Genomic DNA, 21,493 nt, shown 5'->3' on the forward strand with positions numbered 1-21,493 from the left:
TGCAAACACTTACTAAACCTTCAAAACTTAGAGCTTCATCTTCTCCCAGAAGCTTCTCCTCACTTACGTCCAGAACCCAGGTGACCTTTCTCTGCCCTCAGTGTCCTGTGCACACTTCTACCACAGAGCATCTCTCACTACATTATAACTGCTGACTTACTCATCCATCTCTCCCACTGGAATGCAGGCTTTTTGAAAAAGAGTATGTTCTAATATGTAATTTAGGTGATTAGCTTAGTGCTAGCTTAGAGCAGACATTCTTTACAAGAAGATGCTCTCTTAGCAGAAGCAATTTGGACTAAGAATTTGTCAACTAATTGAAAACAGCATTTAAGGGGGGAATCATAAAAAGTGATTTATATTTTATCGGGTCTAGATTAACATAAGACATCTAAAAGTATATTCCTTCACTGATCTCTGGATATCAGGCCAGGGCCTTTGCTTCAGGTTTACGTGTGCAGATTAACAATCAGCATTATGCACCAGCTATGATGGCCAGTTTGACTTTCCTAAAGTGGACCAAAAACTTAAAGACACTTGAAAAATAATTGCAGTAGTTGATCATTTTAGCTATTTGTTCAAACAGTTGTACTAATCCACATCACCCTCATTTTTAATTCAACAGCAAGATTTTTAGGTGAGGGGTGCCTGGGTGGCTCAGTTGGTTGAGCAACTGCCTTCTCCTCAGGTCACCATCCTGGAGTCCCAGGATCGGGTCCTGCATCAGGCTCCACGCTCCGTGGGGAGTCTGCTTCTCCCTCTGGCCCGCTCCCCTTTCATTGCTCTCTCTCTCAAATAAATAAGATCTTTAAACAAAAAAGATTTGTAGGTGACCTCCTCATCAGATCTTTCTGAAGATTTCAATTTACACCTTTATAGAAAAAACATTTAACACTCACATTTTATCAATATACATACTATTCAATTAAATACACACCTAGAAAGACAAGAAACAAGCAAAAACAGGTTTAGATCTAAGCATCTAAGATAAATGTCTACTGAAAGAACAGAAGGACTGAAAGAGAAAGAGTGGAGAACTGATGGGCTTCCTCCAGCTTTCCAGACCAGCAACATGTAAGAGGGAGGCACGACAGCAAAATCGTGAGGTCAACTAGCCCTTTAAATTCCTCAGGGACTCCCCATAGTTTGCATCTAATTCCAACTCCACTGTACCCAAGTCTGTCCTTGAAATATTACCTGCCACATTCTTACACTACACACACACACGCACGCACACACATGTGCACACCCACACACCCCTACTGTTCCTCCAGTTGTTCTGATTTATCTACAGTTACCTCAAACGTACCTTTCCTGGACTTAGGATGTCCCACTTCTTTACCTAATTAACTCTTAATCATCTTTAAAGTCTCAAGTACCACTTCCTCCAAGAAGCCCTCCCTGATGAGTCCCCTCCGCCTAATGAAGGGGGACATGTCTGCACCCTGTTATATGCAGGTGACACTGTGTGCTGGCCACCCAGGGTCCGTCCTAGGTTATGCCTATTGTCGCAGACTAAGTATTAACAGCAGTCCTTTCACTGTCAGAGTGTCCCAGTTTGACAATAAATCACATGGTCCCCCTAGACACTGAGGGATACGACAAAGATGAAGCAATGATCTATGAACTTTTGTAAAAATAAATAAAACACATACACACACTCAGATCTTCTGGTTTCTCAAATATTTATAATTACTGTTCACCCCTGTTTTATTTTGAAAAGAGTCACAGTTTGGCCAACAAATCACATACTCACACCTTCTGACTGTAACTATCTCCCAGTACTTACTGCACTATCCTATAAATGTTTTATTCTCTATCTCCTCGTCAAGGCTATACAGTTCTTGAGAAGCAAGGGCTTCTCGTGTTTATCTTAATATCCACACATCAGAGCCCAATGTTCAACACATACCAAGTATTCAGTAATGTTGGTCGACTGTGAACAATCAATTAGAAGACAACGCTTCTAAATGGCTGCAGCATAACCAGTTTTTTATAAACACCTGAATCATAAGTGATCTATCAACCCTGACTAATGCCCAGACAGTAACTGTAGAGTGTTATAATCATATTAATCTCAAAGCAACAATATCATCAGCAGTAATAATACAGAGTACATAATAGTATTTGACATACTGGCTCAATTTATTCAAATAACATGAATATAATATACTATCACATGTTTTTACCAACACCACTACCACCAAAAGGTGATTTTTTTTTTACAGAACACTTTTTTTGTGTCACCAGAAATGTATATAAACCCCCTAAAAGTTATTGTATTTTTATTTAAAAAGAAAAATGCAGAACACAGCTTAGCAATTCTCTTCCTTAGAGTGCTATTAAAAGCTATTTCTGCCTGGGGAAAATGACACACATTTTGTACCTAAACAAATTTACATGAACAAGCAAAGAAATGTCATATTTTAGCCTAATAACAACTGTCAGGCCTCTCCCAGATAATATAATTCATGGAGGAAACATACAAACAGTATGATTTGAAGACCTTGGATTATTTGTTCCTATGCAGTTTATTACTAATTACTTAAAAGTCACAGAGAAAAATGGAAAACTGTTTTCTGGATAAACAAAAGTCATACTCAGCAAGAGCCTGACTGATTAGAGAATGAGAAAACTGACTACCAAAATAATTACAAAATTATAACTTAGGTCTGGAATTAAAACCAAAGACATTTCTAAAATCAATTATCAAGGGGGTGGGAGGCAGAAATTATCCAAAAAAAAAGCATTTCCTCTCTAATCAAAGAAAAGTACAAAAGAAACCACATTTTAATAAACAGGTCAGGAAATAAAAGGTGGGGAAGAGACTAAATAGTAAGAAATAATTCAATTGCCTTCTTTAATTAAATTTTCAATTTTCATGTAAGAATACAGATATATTCACATATACAATTTACCAAAGTTGTAGCAAATTACTGTAATTTCTAAGTATTTTTACAACTTTCGTATGGAGCCTCAATTTTGGTATTTTCTTGCAACTAATTACAAGCTTGGTCGATCACTCAAAGCAGAAATAAAGTTAAGGCAAAATGAATACTCTCCCCCTTCAACCCTCACAGCTATATCTCATGCAACCATACTTTAATGACTGTTTCTGGTTAGTTATAAACTGTCATTATCTTACAGGGCATTGGATGGAGATTTCCCAAATGAAAGAGCACAACAGCTTCAGCCAGCTAGAGCAGGGGCCAGAAGAGATTACCATCTATAATGTGATCACTCAGCCTTCACTTCTAACTGCTAACTTGAAGGATTTCACTTATAAATAAATCATACAATCATTATACATGTACAAATATTATCACCATCATCCCCGTTTGGACCTTCAGATGTGGGGAGGGAACGGAGCATAGGTAAGGGACATCAAAGGTTCCAAGCACTGATTGTGTACCTACTATGTGCCCGGCACTGTGGCAGTCCGTAAGACAAAGTCCCTGCCTTCAAACTGGAAACAAACTTTATTAAGTAGATCATCTGTCAGCAGGATCTGAATCCAATCGGATTCCAAACCATGTGATCTTCCTACTGCGACTACTGCCACTACAAACTGCCCCAAGAGGGAGAACTCCGTTGGCAGGTTTTCCAAGAAAAACAGAGGCAGAACAACTCCACTAAGATATGAGGGAAAAAACTGCAAACTTTTTTGTTTGTTTGTTGTTTTTTTTTCCTGAAACAGCTTCAGAGGTTAGAACCAAGTAAGAAAACCTCACCATGAGAGTTAATTTTATGTGTCAACTTGGCTGGGCCAGGATACCCAGATACTTGGCCAAACATTATTCGGGATGTTTCTGTGAGGGTGTGAGATTAACTTGAATGAGATTAATGAATGAGATTCATTTTGAATGAGATTAACATTTAAATCGAAGTAAAGCAGATTGCCCTCCATAACGTGGATGGGCCTCATATAGTCAGTTGAACACCTGAATTGAACAAAAGACCGACTTGCCTTGAGCAAGAAGGAATTCTCCAGATGGTCTTTGGACTTCAACCCTTACTCTCCAGCCTGGGTCCTTCCCTGAGTCTCCAACTTGACAGATTTTGGACTTAAACTACAACATCAGCCCTTCCCTGGGTGTCCAGCCTGCCAGGCCACACTGTAGTTCTTGGACTCGCCAGCCTTCAGAGTCGTGTGGGCCAAATCCTTAAATAAATCTCTCCCTGTCTGTGTTTCTGTTTCTCTCTCTCTCTCTATCTCTCTCTCTCCCTCCCTCTGTCTCTTCCTTACCCCCACACACCCCCCTTACACATCTATTGATTCTGTTTCTCTGGAGAACCCTGACTAATAATACTACCTAAACATTAAATACAAAACATGGAAAAAAAGACACCTTCAAAAGTATTTCACATTAACTTGTTGTGATGAGCCCCAGGTGTTGTATGTAAGTTCTGAATCACTAAGTTCTACACCTGAAACTAACATTACACTGTAGGTTAGTTAACTAACAAACTTAAATAAAAACCTGGGGGAAAAAAGTATTTCATATTAATATTTACAGTTTATTTCCACCATCCTCCAGTGAGAGGAATCAACTCTACTTAGTCAATGGTTCCTTTCTAGATTAAGGGTAAGAATTTCACAAAACAATAAGAGCCAAAACCAAGTAACTTCAAACTAAAACTTCTGATTGCTATATCTGCAAATGGGGCAATCTCCTGAGAGTTCTCTAGTTCCTTAAAAATACTATTCACAGAACTCATTATTCAGAGAAGGAACCAGCAACATAAAAATTCCACAAGCATCAGAATCTCCAATGGAAAAACACGAGTTTCATCTCAAAGTTAGTTGGGTGCATAATAATGTTGCCTTTTCTCCTTTTTATAATCCTTAAAATTATATACAATCAATCATATGAGTATTACTACTATAAAATCAATATTCAATAAAATACAAATAGAATTTATTAGCCACACTGTATGTAGTAAGGTTTAAGTACACTCATGGAAAATGATAATGCAGCACCAGTGTATATAACAAGACAATTTAAATTAGGACTTCACCAGAGCTTATAAAACGCCAGAATTGCTTAAAAGTGTAAGATTTGAGTTATCAGTTGATCTAATTAGGCCAGAAGCAATACTTTAAACTTCTAATTTCAGAAAGCTCTGCCACTCAACAAAAATATTTTTGTTATCACCTATATGCTCCAGCATTATCTACCAAAGCTTTTCAAAAGTGGAACACTATCCAATCCAATGCATGAGAGGAACTGACCCTTTGACCCTAACTAAAAATATTATATACTACCATATAGTCTAATCATACATCAAATGAATCTCTTTTCAGCTAAAACTTTTCTTAAGAACAACAGGAAACTACATATTGGCTGGTGTTTTGTAACAGGAAACATATTCAAAAGAACACTGTGGAGTCCTAGAACTCAAAATCCTGTTTTTAACTGAGAGCATGCAAATGTTTTCATAGGATTACATACAGTCAAGATACTAAACTTGACATCTCTACTCTCTCAACTTCTGACAGAGAAAAGCTGTTGAGGCTCAATAATTTAACAGATCAAAAAGAAAGACATGTGGGGGGAGGGGGGTGGGAGGATGGGTTAGCCTGGTGATGGGTATTGAGGAGGGCACGTTCTGCATGGAGCACTGGGTGTTATGCACAAACAATGAATCATGGAACACTATATCTAAAACTAATGATGTAATGTATGGGGATTAACATAACAATAAAAAAATTTTTAAAAAAAAGTTACATAAAAAAAAGAAAGACATGTGGGAGAATTGTTAGGCTTTTATAAAACAAATATTTATTATTTTTAGTAAGACTAGTCATGAAAATATTTTTCTCGTCAAATCCAGAATATATGCTCAGTTTTTAAAAGCATACTTTAGGTTACAAGTTAGGATATCACACACAAAATAGCAACTCAAGGAAAGTATCTAACACCTATGCAAATGTTATCATCATAATTTAAAATACACTGGAAGGTCTTCCCCCCATAATATTCACAAGCTTAACCACAAATGTGGGATCAATTTTACCAAGGATTAAAAAGTATGCACTTAATGAATTCGATTGTCAAAATACACCCATTTTCTTAAACCAACACTTTCTTCAGTATTCCGTAAATTTATACTCTCCAACCAAAATTTTTCTGTGACATAATGACCTCCAAAGAAAATAACATTAAAAATTAATCATTTTAATCTTGGACGATGTGAAAAAATGTTTCTGTCAACTTCTTAAGTCGTTATCACTGATCATTCCAATGTGTTCCCATCACCTTTTTTTTACATATAATTAAAGAAGTAACATATGCTCACTGTAACTCCAGAAAAATATAAATAATTTTTTTAAACATCACCTTTATTCTCTCCACCCAGGAATTACCATGCTTAACATTCTGACGTATGTGCTCTCAATCTTCATTCTAGGTACACATACACATACACTAAAAGTAAAATGGTGATAAAATACACTAAAAGTAAAATGGTGATAAAAGTGCATGTTAAGTACTTAACCAGTCTTTTTACCCTATAGTATACTGGGTATAACAATAGTCTTCACCTTGATAATTTTAGAAGACATGACCTATAATAGATTTAGCCTATTACCCTACATGCATATATCATAATGAATTATTATGACATTTATGAATTATTATGACTATTTTAGACATGTCAGTTCTTTCTACCAACTTTCTACCAAGACAAATAACAACTCTGATGTACTCCTTACCAACAGTCACTGACCAAAAAAATACATTGACCATAAAAGCAACTCAGAACTCATATCCAAAAATGGCCTGTAAACACATGAAAACATTTAACCTCATCAATAAGTCAGCATAAATCACAGAATGTATGAGAGACATTCTTCACCCACCAAACTGAAAACTATAAAGCATATAAATAACACCAAGTTATTGGTGCAGGGATTGTGAGAAAACCATTCCAATGTAATGCTAATTATAAACTAATACAACCTTTCTAAATAATAATTCAGGCGGTATGTATGAATAGCTTTAAAATATTTTAGCCAATAATTTTATTTTTAGAAATCTATACTAAATAATCATAGATAATTCTAGATCCTGAACAAAAAACTGTATATAGGGTTAATTCCTTTTTAATGCTAATATAGTGTTATGCACATATATCAAAAGTCAATGAAGACTTGCTCTATGTTATCATCATTCTTGCATTCTGCTTTCCCTATTATTTTGTAGATTTTCACTTCTGATTCAGTTTTTGTTTTCATAAGGCTTGTTTGTGTGGTTAATGTTTAGTGCCCAATCTTAAAATTTCTAACAGGAACTGTGTGCTCTGGGCATAGTATATTATATAATAAGTCATGCACAACTTAAATTACTGCATTTTATTATTCTACCTACAGAAGAAACTTCTAAAAACAAATACATCTTAGGTAGAGGCGCACAAGGTGATAGTCAAACACCCTACAGTTACTTTTGCCATCCCCCCTGAGAAATGGGTTCTTTTAAAAGTATATGTATATATATATATCAGTTGATTCAAAGTGCAAGTGTGAATTTATGTCTTTTTCTTTCTTTACGAAACAATTTTGCACATCCATTTTATCTGAAACAAGTGATCGGTAAAAGAACCCATCAATACAGCACCGACTCACAAGCTGATCTTAAATACCAACCAATAAACCCACTTTCCCCTCTCCTCAACTGAGGTCCCTTACAGTGGAAGGAAAACTCTTCAAAACCCTGAACAGGTACCTCTGATTTTGAGTACAATTTAAAATCCTTGTATTTGGGGCGCCTGGGTGGCTCGGTCAGTTAAGCGTCTGCCTTTGGCTCAGGTCATGATCCCAGGGTCCTGGGATCAAGTGCCCTGTCAGGCTCCCTGCTCAGCTGGGAGTCTGCTTCTCCCTCTCCCTCTGATCCTCCCCATCCCCTCATGCTCTCTCTCAAATAAATAAATAAAATCTTTAAAAATAAAATAAATAAAATCCTTGTATTCAAGATTAGACAAATTTTCAAGCATGAATGTACCCCCCGTGGAACTCTATCCTGACATACTTTTGGGAAAGAGGAACATAAGTAAAAAGTAATTTTTGGAGGGCAGCTCTTAAGTGGATGAAAGAGAAGGGTCCGCCCCACTGTACAGTGACAGACCTGAAGGCACAGAGTCACTCAGTTTCTCAGGGTTATGCCAGTCCAAAAGCATCACGGGGAAAATTCCACAAAGAGCTACTCTGGAAGCCTCTCACCTGGTCACTCCTCCATAATCATGACTCTTTATCTTTTAGATCCTTGCCAACCACTACGTGTTCCAATCTAGCCCATGTATTTCAGCTGGTATAGAAAACAACTTGGAGGATCAGCTTTCCCCAAAATAAAACTCATTATCTGACTTAAAGAGAGGAAACTAACAGGTCTATGAGCCATTTCACCTAAAACCACTTTTCCTGATACATAAATATACAGGGGAAAGTTTTAACACTACAAATGCTTTTCTTAAATCCCTCTGAAAATAGATTAAGTGAAGAACAAAACTTTCCTCCTCCTGAAAGATAAAATTTCCAGATGTCTTTATACTCTGCCTGATTCATTGTCCTTTTTGTAAGAACAGATGCGTGAGAGAGAGCAAGTTAGACTGAAAAATTAGGAATTTTGCAAAAAAAAAATTATCAATATCTCAATCATGTTGAACTGTGCTATGAAGCTATTTCCAGAACAAAAGGGAGTGAAGCAATTAATATGTCAGCAACCATATTACAAAACATTTCTTTATTCTTAGGTTCCTCAGAAGGGTGTTTAATATATAGTTCAACCCATACTTGCAAAAGTTGAGTTTCTCTAAAAAGCCACTCTATAAAAATGTGCTCCCTTGGATTTAAAATTTTCATCATTTTAAACTATAATTTACAGCATAAATAACATTCTCAAGAGCAACTAATATAAATTCATTTCCACACTGCAACAAAAGATGTCCATTTCCCTTTGAAATAATAGCACAAATATTTATGATAGTGGTACTTACTGTACAAATCTGTTTAAGAGATAATCAGAGAATCACAAGAGCTTAACGCCGAGAAGGGGTCTTTTACAAGATAGCCTCCATTACAAATAAGAAAGCCAAGGCCTCAAGAGGCAATTTGTCAAGTTTACAGAATACCAAGTCACCCTTTGTGTTACTTTCATTACCAGTTAATAGTATTTAATAGCAATATAGATACTATGCTTCAGTAAATAACATGCAATAAACTAAATGAATGCCTGCCCCAAATTACTCATCTCATAAGTGATTACATTACGATAACAGCCAAGTATGGCATATGAATTCTGTATTAAAATATTGAAGAATAAGGAGAATTTTAAAGAGTGAAGTTTGTCTCTGAACAATCCTGATGAACATAAAAGAATAATGAAAGCAACAACGTAAGAGCAGTAGGATGGAAAGAAGCTGATCAGATCATCAGGAAAGGACAAGGGTCCCTCGTGCTAAGACCAATGTAAACATGAAATCAACATTAGTGCCTCTAACAATAGCCCTGCACTGAAGCAAACGCTTAGGCTCCATCGGTAGCAATTTCAGATTACATGCGTGGAAGTCAGTGTCCCTCACAAGGGAGCTATTCCAACCATCCTCTTCACCACAGGCACCATTCTTCCTCAGTTTTCAAATACCCTCATCCCCTCCTGGACCCTGCTGTCTCCTCGGCTTGTTTTTGTTTTGTTTTGGTTCTCTCCATGAAATTGCATAAGGGGCAGACAGTATCTGTTGCTCCCACATCTTGTCACTTGATCTTTAGACCGTGTCAGCACCCAGAAGATTCTTTTGCCCCTGCTCCTTAGGCTCTCCTATAGTCTGCTGTCCTCAGGGTATCTTAAATTTTACCATATCGCAAGTCACACTCATTGTGTCTCCTACGTTCCTTTCAAAAAGCATGCCCCTGATTCCATTTACATGAAATGTCCAGAAGAGGCAAATCTATAGAGACAGAAAGTAGATTAGTGTTTGCCAGAGGATGCAGGAAGAAGGGGGATTGGGAATGACTGCTAAGAGGCACAGGGTTTCTTTCTAGGGTGATGGAAATGTTCTAGAATTAGATAATAGTGATGGTTGCACAACACTGTGCATAGACTTAAAGCCATCGAATTGCATGGTGAATTTTATGTTATTTGAATTTTATCTCAATAAAAAACTGCAAATTAAAAATAAATGAAAATAAGCACATTCACAATGCTGTACAACTACACACACACACACACACACACACACACGGGGTGTCCCTCCTTCTAACTTTCCTTTCACCTTGCAAAATAATAAACTCCCAAAGGTGGAATTATTAAAGCAGAAGCCAAATGATCATCTGTCAGCAATGTGCTATTCAAGAGCTAACTGGAGTGAGGGGAAAATTACACTAGATTACCTTGAAGGATTTTTCATCTTTAAGTATCTATGTCACAAACCAAAATGAAGAAATGAGAACCAGGGGAAAAATTTTTAAGTGACCAGGAAGAAAAAATATGAATCCTCTCTTCCCATTCAAAATGAGAACTGTAGAATATAATGAAGCAAAAGAACAAAAATGAAGCAGATCCAAAAAGGAAGAACACAATATTAAGAAAAGAATATTAAGTAAATTAAATAACGGCACAAAAACCAAGAAATGATATTCAGAGTTTAATATACCAATGCTTGTTGTGTTTATGGAGAAATTATCCCATAGTTAACCATATCTCTCTAGAGAAATTCCGAAACCTTTTTTGTCCTTGAGTGGTGAAGAAGATGTTGCAAAAAAATCTAATGCAGATGAGATTTAAATCAGATTACTACTGATGGGCATGTAACTGGGTTAATAAGGTAAACAAGGTGTGGATAACAGAAGGTTATTTTCCCCTAAACACAGCCTCTTCCCTTTAAAATCCACTAACCCAACAACCAGTGTCCTTTGTGAGGAAGTTTAGAGGGGAAGACAAAAAATCATGGAGGATACAAAAAACAAAAAACTGTATCTTTCTACTACAAATAAATGCCAGAAAACATCTGTAATAGTTTGTTGCAGAAAAGAACCCTTTTTTGACGACCAAATAACCAGCATTTAGTAAAATAGAGAAGAGGTATTAGTATACACACTCAATATTAGAAAAGGGGTACATTAAAATATTTGTATATTATATTTGTACAGTACATTAAAATATCTGATATATTTACCTGGTTATAAACCATAGGTTACAAGACATCAGAATTTTAAAGGAAGTCCAATTTAAATGTTATGACATCAAAGTTATCCAAATAAAAAGAAACTAAATAAGACAACAATCCTTGCACTCCCTCTAGTTTATTAATTTAGGCTTCCAAAAAAATGAAAGAAACGGAATTTCTGAGTCTATCAAGAACTTCTTCCTCCTGTTTTTTATAATTAAAAACTTATACTGTTGTATAAAACCCTTGTGTGGTCTAACACAGGAGTCTAGGGTGTGACATTTTAATGACTCAAATTTTTTATGTATTTAGGGATCATAATCCACTCTTGTATCCACAACCATCATGCACATTACAACTTTATACCTGTGTCAGCTTCAAAGAACACAATGCCACACAACCAGCTACAGAAGACCAATCTGGAAAGAACGTGTTAAAGGAGCTTCCCCAACATTCTGTGACCAGCTCCTTCCAGAAGTGAGAAAACTGTACTTCACAATCATATTCCAAACAGCGATCTGTTGACCAGCAGCCTCAGCACCCACTTGAGATCTTTTTAGGAATACAAGATCTCCCCTGAGACCTACTGTTTGTGAATTTGCTCTATTATTGAAGAATATTAAATTCTGTTATAAAGGTCAAGAAAACAAATGGGATGGATGAGACTCGTAAGTGATGGTCACTAATGGTAAGTAAGCTAAGAGCTTAGGAGGTAAAGGCAACACTCCGAGGCTCAATTAGATATAGATAATAAGAGCTTATAAGCTTCTAAAACGAAGGCCAAGTTCTTAAGATATGTTAAAAATAGGTAAGTTAGTAAACTGTAAGACATTCCAAAATAGAAAATATGATGGAACAAACAAGAGGTTCACTTGTAGAAAAGAAAAGGATGGAATGACCAAGTCATCATCGTGCCATCTCTGGACTGCCAGACACGCCATCTCCATATCAGCCACCCACCGAGGACGCCCAGCCTGGTCTTACTCCAGACCCGCAGGTGCCTGTCCCAACAAACACAAAGAAAACCCAGGGAAACTGGCAAAGCTACAGCTGTATGTAAGTGTACTTGTACCCTCTCTCGTCTGTAGAGCGAATACCATGATATCATGAGCTGAGGGGATTATTAGTATCTGGAGCCCTTGCTCAAAATCAGCTGTGGTCCTCATAACCGCACCCTCAATGGGAAGGGTGATGTGAAAGCGAGAAGGTCGGGACATAGGAATATCGCATACCTGGGCCTCAGGTCATAGGTCGTGTGGTCCTTCCAACCTTTGCACCTTAGCTGTGTTAACTTTCCCCATGGCTTTCCTCTTGCTTCTGGCTGTTTAAACTGATTTGATAAATACTGTGATTCAAACATTTAATTTGCTGAGCCTATTCCATAACCCGTGGGAAAGCCGATGGTCTACTTGGAGGCTAACCTTTGCATCAAGGTGATTTCCCCCACAATACCTACTGAATCAGAAATCTGCATTTTAAAAGATCCCCAGGTGATTCATGAGCATATTAAATTTAAGAGCACTGAGCAAGACTATCTGAAGAAAGAGAACGACAGAAATTTGGATCTCAGAACTATACTCTGAACACCATCCCGAATAAAAGGTCTCATATATGCCCTGTGTACCAACTCAGAGCCCCAAAAGAGAAAGAGAATGCTAAGGGACCCACTTTCAACAAGTATCATGTAAGATTTAGAGAAGCACTGCTGCCCTTGGTGATTCTCCTTTGAACCCCAGCTCTGTAAAGCTCCATACAGTTGGAGAAAACACTCAGAAAAATACAGCACAACATAACTTAACATTAACCCTGCAATCCCCTTCTTGCTAAGGGAATTAGGAAAATACCCTTTTTCTTCTATGCTATGTTTCAAGAACATCTATCCAAAGGACATAAGGGTCCCAGAAACAGAGGAAGGGTTATGACTGCCTTAAAAAGGTTGCAGGGACCTTAGAAAGAGAATCCAAGAACAGTTCAGCAGAATAGCCTGAGAAGCATCCTTAACGGGCTATCCACTCCCCACCTCCCAGCAGTTGCTGACCTGATCAGCTCCAGTCATTTTATGTATTTATTACATTTTATTGTATATTGCACTGTTCACCACACATAGTAAGGGCTCAGTAAATGTTCCGAATTAATAGAAAACAATAATGAAAAATATCACCCCTTCTCTCCTGGATTCATTTAAAGCAAATCTAATTAATTCAATCTCTTGGTTTTGAGAAATTCCTGAGAATGAAGGCTAATTCCAGATCTCAAATTAGCATGGTTCATAACACTCTCATTCCGTATCTCAAACTTGGATTTTATATTTTTCATTATTAATCAATTCCAGTCTAATTTTCCACAACACTGTGAAACACGTCAATCTATCCACTAAGAAACAATCCATTTCTAAATGTCACCAACAATTATGTATAAGTAATATGCTACACAGGAAAGATCAGCTATCATTTTGATGCTTTTCTAGGTCCAGATTTAAGACATCTTAGGAAAATATTATTTAAAACATCTACAGAAGAACTGAAATAAAAACTGAGGAAATGATCACACACACACAAAGATCATAAACAAGATGTAAAACGGAAGTCTGAAAGTGTTGAGAATATTTACTCTAGTGAAGAATAAGATGAGAATATCAGGAAAAGAATATAAAAGTTCTAGAGATCATTTCTATAAAGAGTATGTAACCTATGGTTGCTGAAAGAGGGATATGTTTAAATTTCAAAAGAAAAGATTTAGGTTGGAAATCATAATCTCCCATTCCACAAGGGAATCTTTACAAAAAGAATAAGAAAACATACAGAGGGAATGGCTCAGCATATTCCCTTCCAAATGGTCTATCAAATCCTATTCAATCCATGCATTTAGCACAGCCAAGGACAGTTACAGTCCTCACAGGACATTAGACTTTTCAGCACAGGTTTTCAGACTTTTTACATGGGTTTTAAATACCAACTGTTGAAGAACTGACTTCATCAGCTCACACAGGAAAGAGGTAACATTATAGATTTGTGTGTCTTCTACATCTAACAGCATGAGCACAGACACATGATAAGTTTTCAATAAATACTTGCTGAATTTCATTATTACCACCCTCTGAGGCAAAAATCTTAATTGGAGAATAATCTAAACACTACCATCACCAGCACCAGTAGAAAAGTAGTTCTCAAAATTTCCAAGTGAATCCACTTACATGTTAAACAATGAGAACAAGAAAGAGTAATTGTCTTATTCACTACAAAGGGCTAAGAATGAATCTTCTGTTTGCAAACTTAATCCACTCCCAACTAGTACTGTTATCTGCCCATAAAACCTGGTGCATTATCTTTGTTTCACAAACCTTATGCTTGATGTTCTTAATAAAATGTGTTACAACTTATATGTATGTACTCTATTTCATTCTTTATTATATAAAATAGTTTATTATATAAAATAGTTTATTATATGAAAATTAAAAGGCAAAATGCTTTTTGTTATAAGCAATAGTAGGAAAAAAATCACTTGAATTTCAGAATATCATACTCCAAACCTGGTTTGTTCACCAATGAACAGTCATATTTCAATGAGAAATCCTTTAAAATGCATTAAACCCAACACCGTGCGTTATATTTTGTGCAGCACAGGACCCAAATACAAGGCTGGTGCCCCATTTGGTTGAGTAGGTAGTGTTCTACTTGATAAATTTTTGTAAGCTGCTATTCCCCCATTAGGGAGTTAGTCACTGGTTTTAACAAACTCCTTGAAGAGTTCATTTCAGTTATTCCTGCCTTGCTCAATGTGAAACAATTTAATCTTATTGCTTTCTTCCTAAGGGGTAGAAAGATGATGTTCAAAGGAAAGCACTTGGACAGGGAACATGCATGGTGAAATTAAGGAGCTCTCTGGGTAGGCCTGAAGGAAAGACACCTCTAAAGAGAGAGCCTAAGAATGGGAGGTGGGGGTGGAGGGGAGTAGAGGGGAGAGGTTCACAAAGGAAAGTGGGAAAACACAGCAAAGAAACTTAGCTTACTCAGAAACCACACTCACATCTCTAGTTATTTTAAACATAGTGTAATTTGGCATGGCCCATTCTGATCCAGAACTTTTGTCTTACACTAATGAAATGAAAGTCTGCCTACTAACACCTATAAATAATTTCATAGATTATTACTTTATTTCAAATTAGTATTTCATAATTAAAGCAAAGTCAAATTTCTCTTTGCTTTGTAAATTATCTCTCTTACAGCCTTATATGGAAGTTTCAAAAGATGGAAATAACAATAGACAGTGATTTCAGATTCTTTTAAAAGATACCATATCAAATTCCAAGTCTATCATATATACACACTGGACAAGCTAGGGGTCCCTAGAAAGTGGTTTCAAACTACACATTCTATCACCACAACCCTTCAGATTCCCCTAGGAGGGCATGCCAGATCTTAGGACAGAGGCTGATGGGCAAGTACACTTTGAAAAAGCACTCCAGGAGACTGTGATACTCAACCCACCACCTCCTGCCCCTCCCGCCATTATCAGCTAATAATGTTTCACCACCCGCCACTGATGTACATTGTGCTATTTCTTCTACACCAAATGTTAACTAAATGAAGTCATTAGAATAGAGCATCTGAATTCAAATGGCATTTATCCAGCTTTTAAGAGGTAAAAACATATACGTGAATGACAAATCAATTTAATTTCCTTTCATAAAATTTCATTTCAGGACTACATCACAAATTCTGAACTCAAAGCTACTCACAGTCACAGCTTTCCAATTAAAGTATTTAAGTCCGCTAAGACATTTCCATGAATCAAACTTTCACTACTAAGTAGCAGTACAAAAAAGAAAAAAAGTAAGTTCTTACATTCCTCACAATCCACTTACACTTAAGAGATAACTCAGATTTTTTAAGCAATTAAATAAAGACTATTATTTCAAGGTCAACCATACTTCTCTCATTGTACATTATGCCTCATAACCTAGAGTGTCCAGATTCAGAAAATTTTATTACTTATGGGGACTTTTAGTGAAACTAGTGAAAGAGGTAATTCTATTTCAAACTAACACTCCTGGTTTTCAGTGTTCATATTATTCATACTCCAGTCCATTGGAATGTATCTCACAATCCCCAAACTTCTTCAACTTTACTATTAGTCAATACTGGTTTAAGCAACCATAAAGCATATTAGGAAATATGTGGACACCTCTGAAACTTTTAAAATCACTTGACAACATGTGTATATCAACAACCGTGAATTCCTTATAGTTGTCAAATCTATTCTACAAACATTTAGGCCCAAATACTAAAAAAAAAAAAGAAAAAAAACTTAGAAAAAACTTCAAAAACAAACTGAGAAAACATACTTACCTTAATTGGAGCACTACTAAACTTAATTTTCCTATTTGCTGGGATGTCTTCTTCTTCTGGCAATCCAACAATTTCCGAGTATTCCATATCAGGTTGATAATAATTGTTTTCATCACTCTCTTCCTGCTCATCCTGCTCAGTGCCTGTCTCTCCCCAGTCTGAATTATACCTGGATCTTACCCTGTATACATTATAGTCACTGTGCATGTAAACATGGGTACTCTCAAAATGATCTGAATCTTCAGGTACTTCCTTTCCACACCTGGATCCAGAAGCAGCAGCAGAGGTAAAATCACCACCTGCAAGGTCTTTCTTCTGATGCATTGCTGCCTCACTCCCAACTAAATTAGCTTCGGCGTCTTCTAAAGGTTCATTTTGTGGTGAAGGGATTTCAGACTCTGGCATTGCCTTATTTTCAGCACAAGGTTCTTCAGGAATGTCTCTGTCAATCCCGACAAGAGTCTCTTGGTTAGATGTGGAGTCCTCGGCGTCCTTGCTCTGCTGTGTCTCTTCACTGGGCATTGGGGCTAGAGAGGTACTTTTCAAAGCCACTTCTGGTACTGGAGTTGTATGACCCTTCTGAGCATCCTCTGCATCATCACCGTGTTTGCTTGGAGGAGCCCAAGAATTAGAATCCTTAAGGTGACCAAAGGTGTCAAGATTTGTAACAGTAACAGATGGTAGATTCAGGGGATAATGCCCAGTCACGGAGTATTCGTTGTTCTCTGCCTTCTCAGAAACAATGGCACTGGGGGAATCGGTGTTCTCAAATACTGCACTCAGTTGACTCACAGTTGGGGAGACAGCCTCTGTCCGGGAGCTAAGGCTGTCCAAGGAATCGGTACTGCCTCTGTTGGACTTCGAGCCACCCCATTCATCCTGAGGTTCACTCCCTCCAGCTTTCTCTCTCTTTGGGGAATAGCGGTTGTTTTGTCCTGATTCATGCACACTTCTCTCAAACATCTTCCGAGTTTCTGTGAACTTAGAATATGAAGGGCCATCGTACATTGTGTCAAATCTACTGATTCGTTCTGAAACGGAGGACTCCAACTTAACAACTGAGCCATCTGTTTTTTCCAGAAATTCTTTGGGCCTCATTCTTCTCTGCGGAGACGAAGGTCCACCTTTCCCCCTTGTTTTGGCAATGACTGCAGCATTTTCATTGGGTTCCATACCCATCTGCATGAATAGATTTTTAATTCTGTTGACGTTGGAGCCATATTTCCTCCCCCTGCTCTGCTGGGAGCCCTCACCTTCTTTTGTTTTTTGTTCCCCATCTGACTTGGGTTTGTCAAAGGTACTTTTCAGTGCCTGGAACTCAGTTCTATAAGCATTCCTGTGAGGAGAGGCACTTCTGAGAGTGGTTCGTTCACCTGAAGACTCGGTTTTCAACATTTTTACTTCAGGGGTGAAAAGCCAATGTTCATAATGATCAGGAAAAAACAAAAACAAAAAAACAAAAAACAAAAACAAAACACCTCTCTTCTCTAATCACCAGTATTTGGTCAAGAAAAAGTACCTCTCAAATGGCATACTGTATCAGTGATCCTCCCAACAGGTGTATTAGGAAATTATTCAGTCAAGAGTTACACAAAATGGCTTTTTCAAAGCAAGACTAGAGGTTCATCTGTAATAGAAAAGAATGAATTTCTAAATTCATTTACTTATTTGAACTTAAGTTTCGTCAATTAATAATACACTTTTGAAAGTGGCTTAGCCAATGTCAAACAGAAAAAAAAATTACTTATTGGAATGGGAATTTAAAAGCCAAGTTATACCTCTGATTGGTCTTTGGTAACAAAAATGTTTCAAACACAATTTGGAGATCCCTAGAGAAATCACACACTAATACACAAGTCACACATAAGTACAAGTACACTAGGTTAGCCTAAGTTTCTGCTGCTTTTGTGAATGACCTTCAAAGAAACCAGCAGTTCACAGATCTTTAAGATATCATCAAACTGTTCAGAAAAAAATGAATTTCATTTGGGATGCTCCACATCAGGTAGAATTTATTCTTTCTGTATAAGCACAATTAAAAGTTTGGATTCTATAAACAAAGTCCAAAAGATGCCTACAGAGGCTTATTTCACTCTCTCTGGTCCAATATTCTCATTTACAGCATCCCCAAAGCAACATTAGTACATTTTCAGGCCAAAACAAGCAGAAGAAAGTTCTTAAATGAAAATAAGTTTCACTCTAAGTGCACTCACATCTAATACCTGGAAGTTTCCTAAGAGTGGATACTATTAATTATAGAATGAGATGTAGACTATCATGGGAATAAATGCAGGAGAACGTGACGATCAGAAAGCAAATATCACATGAAACCTCTTTTCATAGTCCTGATTTGTTTACTCCCACTTGCCTCTTACTACAACAAGCTCAAAACGCAACGCAATACATGCTTGCTGGTCTCCACTAGCCCACAGCTGGATTTTATATCAATATGCCAGTAATCAAATACTTCAAGATCTGCTGAGGCGCAGACAATGTAGTCCTAAAGATTTTTCATTTTGTTTTTTGCTTTGTCTTGTCTTTTAATATTAGGCCGAGCCATATCACCCTCACGCACAATCAGCTGAGGAAGCACACACTTCGACTTAAACCGCCTCCGAACTCGGCTTCTGGCCCAGCACGCATGCATGGCCCATGCAGACAAACAAGAAAGGCTTGAGAGTGTGGTGCCTGTTTTTTGGTAAAGCATCGACAATCTCCTTGTCCCCTGACATTTGTTGAAGCCTTACACACCCTCCCCTCCCCCCTACACAGCCACCCCACTCCCTCCCCCGGCCAATTCGAACCCGAGGGGGGCGGGGGCGGGGGAGATGGGGCCGCCGGGGGACTCAAAACCTGCCCTCACAAAAGACAAACATAAATAACACCAACTTGAGAGGCAGCCGGTTCCCAAGCCTGGTTCGGGACGCAATCCCTCGGCCCCGGGGCAGGGCCGGGAGAGCAGGTGACGCCAAGCGCTATGGTAGGAGGTCGCAGTCTAGCTTTGTGCCAAAAAGCACCTGAAGTCCTAACACATTGCCTGCGGCTCCCGGCGGCTGCCAGGCGGATCCCCGTGTGGCACGGGGAAAGCCGAGCTCCCTGGCCACATTAAAAAAAAGAAAAAGAAAAAAAAATTACAGGGTAATGATAATAAATCCCTTTGTTTTTCCTCCCAACGTGCCAGGAAACAATAGATCCCACTGATAATGCCTCCGATCCTCACCCTATCGCTCCCCAACCACAACCCACCCCCACCCCCAGCCTGCAACTCAGCCTTTGTACGTCCCGATTTTTTTCCTCTTCATCTCCACCCTCCCCAACTCCTCGCCCCGCGCACAGCCTCCCCCTTACCCGAGCGGGAGCCGCCGCCGGCGGGGAGGGTCGGGCGGCCGCGGCTCCCACCCCCCCTTCCTCAGAGGGGCCCCCCGCCCCACGGTGGCCGCGGCTCTCTCCGCGCCGGCCGGCTCGGCGCCCCTCCACCCGCCGCTCACGGCGCAGCGCGGAGGGCGGCTGCGGCGGCCGCTTCCACTCGCGCCGCGGCCCCCACGCGCGCCCAGCCCGCGGCGGGCGGCCCCGGGAAGCGCGCGGCGCTGCCCAACGCCATTGCGGGCGGGCGGCGGCCCGGGCCGCGACACGCTCGCACACGCGGGCCGGCCTGGGGCGGGTGTCCCGGCGCGGAAGGGGCTTGGCCCACGTGCGGTCACCCGCGCCGGGCCGGTTGGGCCGCCCGGGAGCCGGGGTGTAGTGGGGGGAGAGGCCGCGGGGGTGAGGAAGGCCCAGGGTAACAGGTGCCTCACCTCGGCTGATGGGATTAACTCTAGGGCCGCAGAGAGAGGGAGCCCGGCAGCAAAATCCCAGGAGAGGGAGAGAGAGAGGGAGCCTCTGGCGGCCAACGGAGGGCGAAAAGCACCGGCCCGAGGCGAGGCCGCCCCACCCCCCTCGGCCGTGGGCTCGGGGCCTCCCCGGCCTGGGGCAAGGCCTGCCCTTCTGGGACCCGGCCGCCTTGCTGCTCCGGGGGTTGGTTCGGCGGAAACTGGGATATCGATTGGCTCGCTGCTGGGCCCCCACAAAGTCTGCAGTGAACTTCATGACCCCGGGGCATCTAAACCCCCAGGCCACTCTCCAGGCCCGGAAGGCCAACACCTAGGCCACTGTGCCCCGCCTAACACCCACCTTGACCTCAAGTCTCCACTGTTAAAAGGAAAAGGATGAGGAGTTCTTCTGACTTTCGCGTCAGGATGGAGTTTTTCAGACCCCCACCCTCCCCCTTTTATCACTGCTCAATCCCCCTTGCTCCCCTCCCCAAAAACACACCAGAAGTGTTACAGCCTTGCGGCAAAATATAAAACTGATCATGACAGTCAATGTGGACCTTTAAACCAATCCTCCCAAAGACTCCATAGGGCAGAAATGACGAAAGGATAATTTTTCAAGAAGGGAAAACCGTAACTCTCATAGAAATATAAAATAAAAATGTGTCAAATATCATTTGACTGATTAATTAGGGAGCGAATCGCAAATTGTTACAACCCATTCCAACAAGGATGTGAAAAGCAGACCTTATGGACAATCAGTAAAGACGCAAAACTGGTTAATGTTCTATAAGGGGCAAAAATGAAATGTTTTGAATTATCTCTTCTACAGGGATGTAATGGTATCTCTAAAAAACAAAGTAATTTTGCATTTCTATAGATAAGAACATTTACATTACCATTAATTTCTACAGCCTATGAAATAGTAAAATGGCCTTGTCAAAGGTCAAAGGAGCAGACTCCTGTAGAACCAAAAATCCAGAGTCCTGTAGATAACATCCAGCCTCCCATTGAAAGGACACCCAGTGATATTTGCCCATTTCAAAGTCTTAAACAAGTTTTCCCAACAGAACTATTATTATCTGCACTTCCCAGATGGGAAAACTGAGGTTTAGGTTTTTTACCTTACCCATAGTGTTATCAACTAGTAAATGATTATAGTTGGATATGAACACC

At 39.3% G+C, this 21,493-nt stretch overlaps 1 protein-coding gene across 12 annotated transcripts in view; it reads right to left on the bottom strand.

Annotated features, from left to right (window-relative positions):
• PPP1R9A (protein phosphatase 1 regulatory subunit 9A) overlaps positions 1-20,404 on the bottom strand; it is a 297,335-nt gene extending 276,931 nt beyond the window's left edge. For 4 of the 12 annotated variants that reach the window (XM_032402118.1, XM_032402110.1, XM_032402109.1 and 1 more), the window contains exons 1-2: positions 19,398-19,717; positions 16,509-18,135 (exon numbers count right to left, since the gene is read on the bottom strand). In XM_032402118.1, coding sequence (XP_032258009.1) covers positions 16,509-17,903 — 1,395 coding nt within the window. In that variant the 5' untranslated portion in view covers positions 17,904-18,135; positions 19,398-19,717. Of the gene's footprint in view, positions 1-16,508; positions 18,136-19,397; positions 19,718-19,856; positions 19,978-20,302 lie in introns of those variants that run through there. The other 8 variants (XM_032402113.1, XM_032402112.1, XM_032402111.1 and 5 more) reach the window with 5 other exon arrangements.
• Positions 20,405-21,493: the final 1,089 nt, after the last annotated feature.

This window comes from Phoca vitulina, unplaced genomic scaffold, assembly GCF_004348235.1.
Source record: "Phoca vitulina isolate PV1807 unplaced genomic scaffold, GSC_HSeal_1.0 scaffold4, whole genome shotgun sequence".
NCBI classification, from domain to species: domain Eukaryota; kingdom Metazoa; phylum Chordata; class Mammalia; order Carnivora; family Phocidae; genus Phoca; species Phoca vitulina.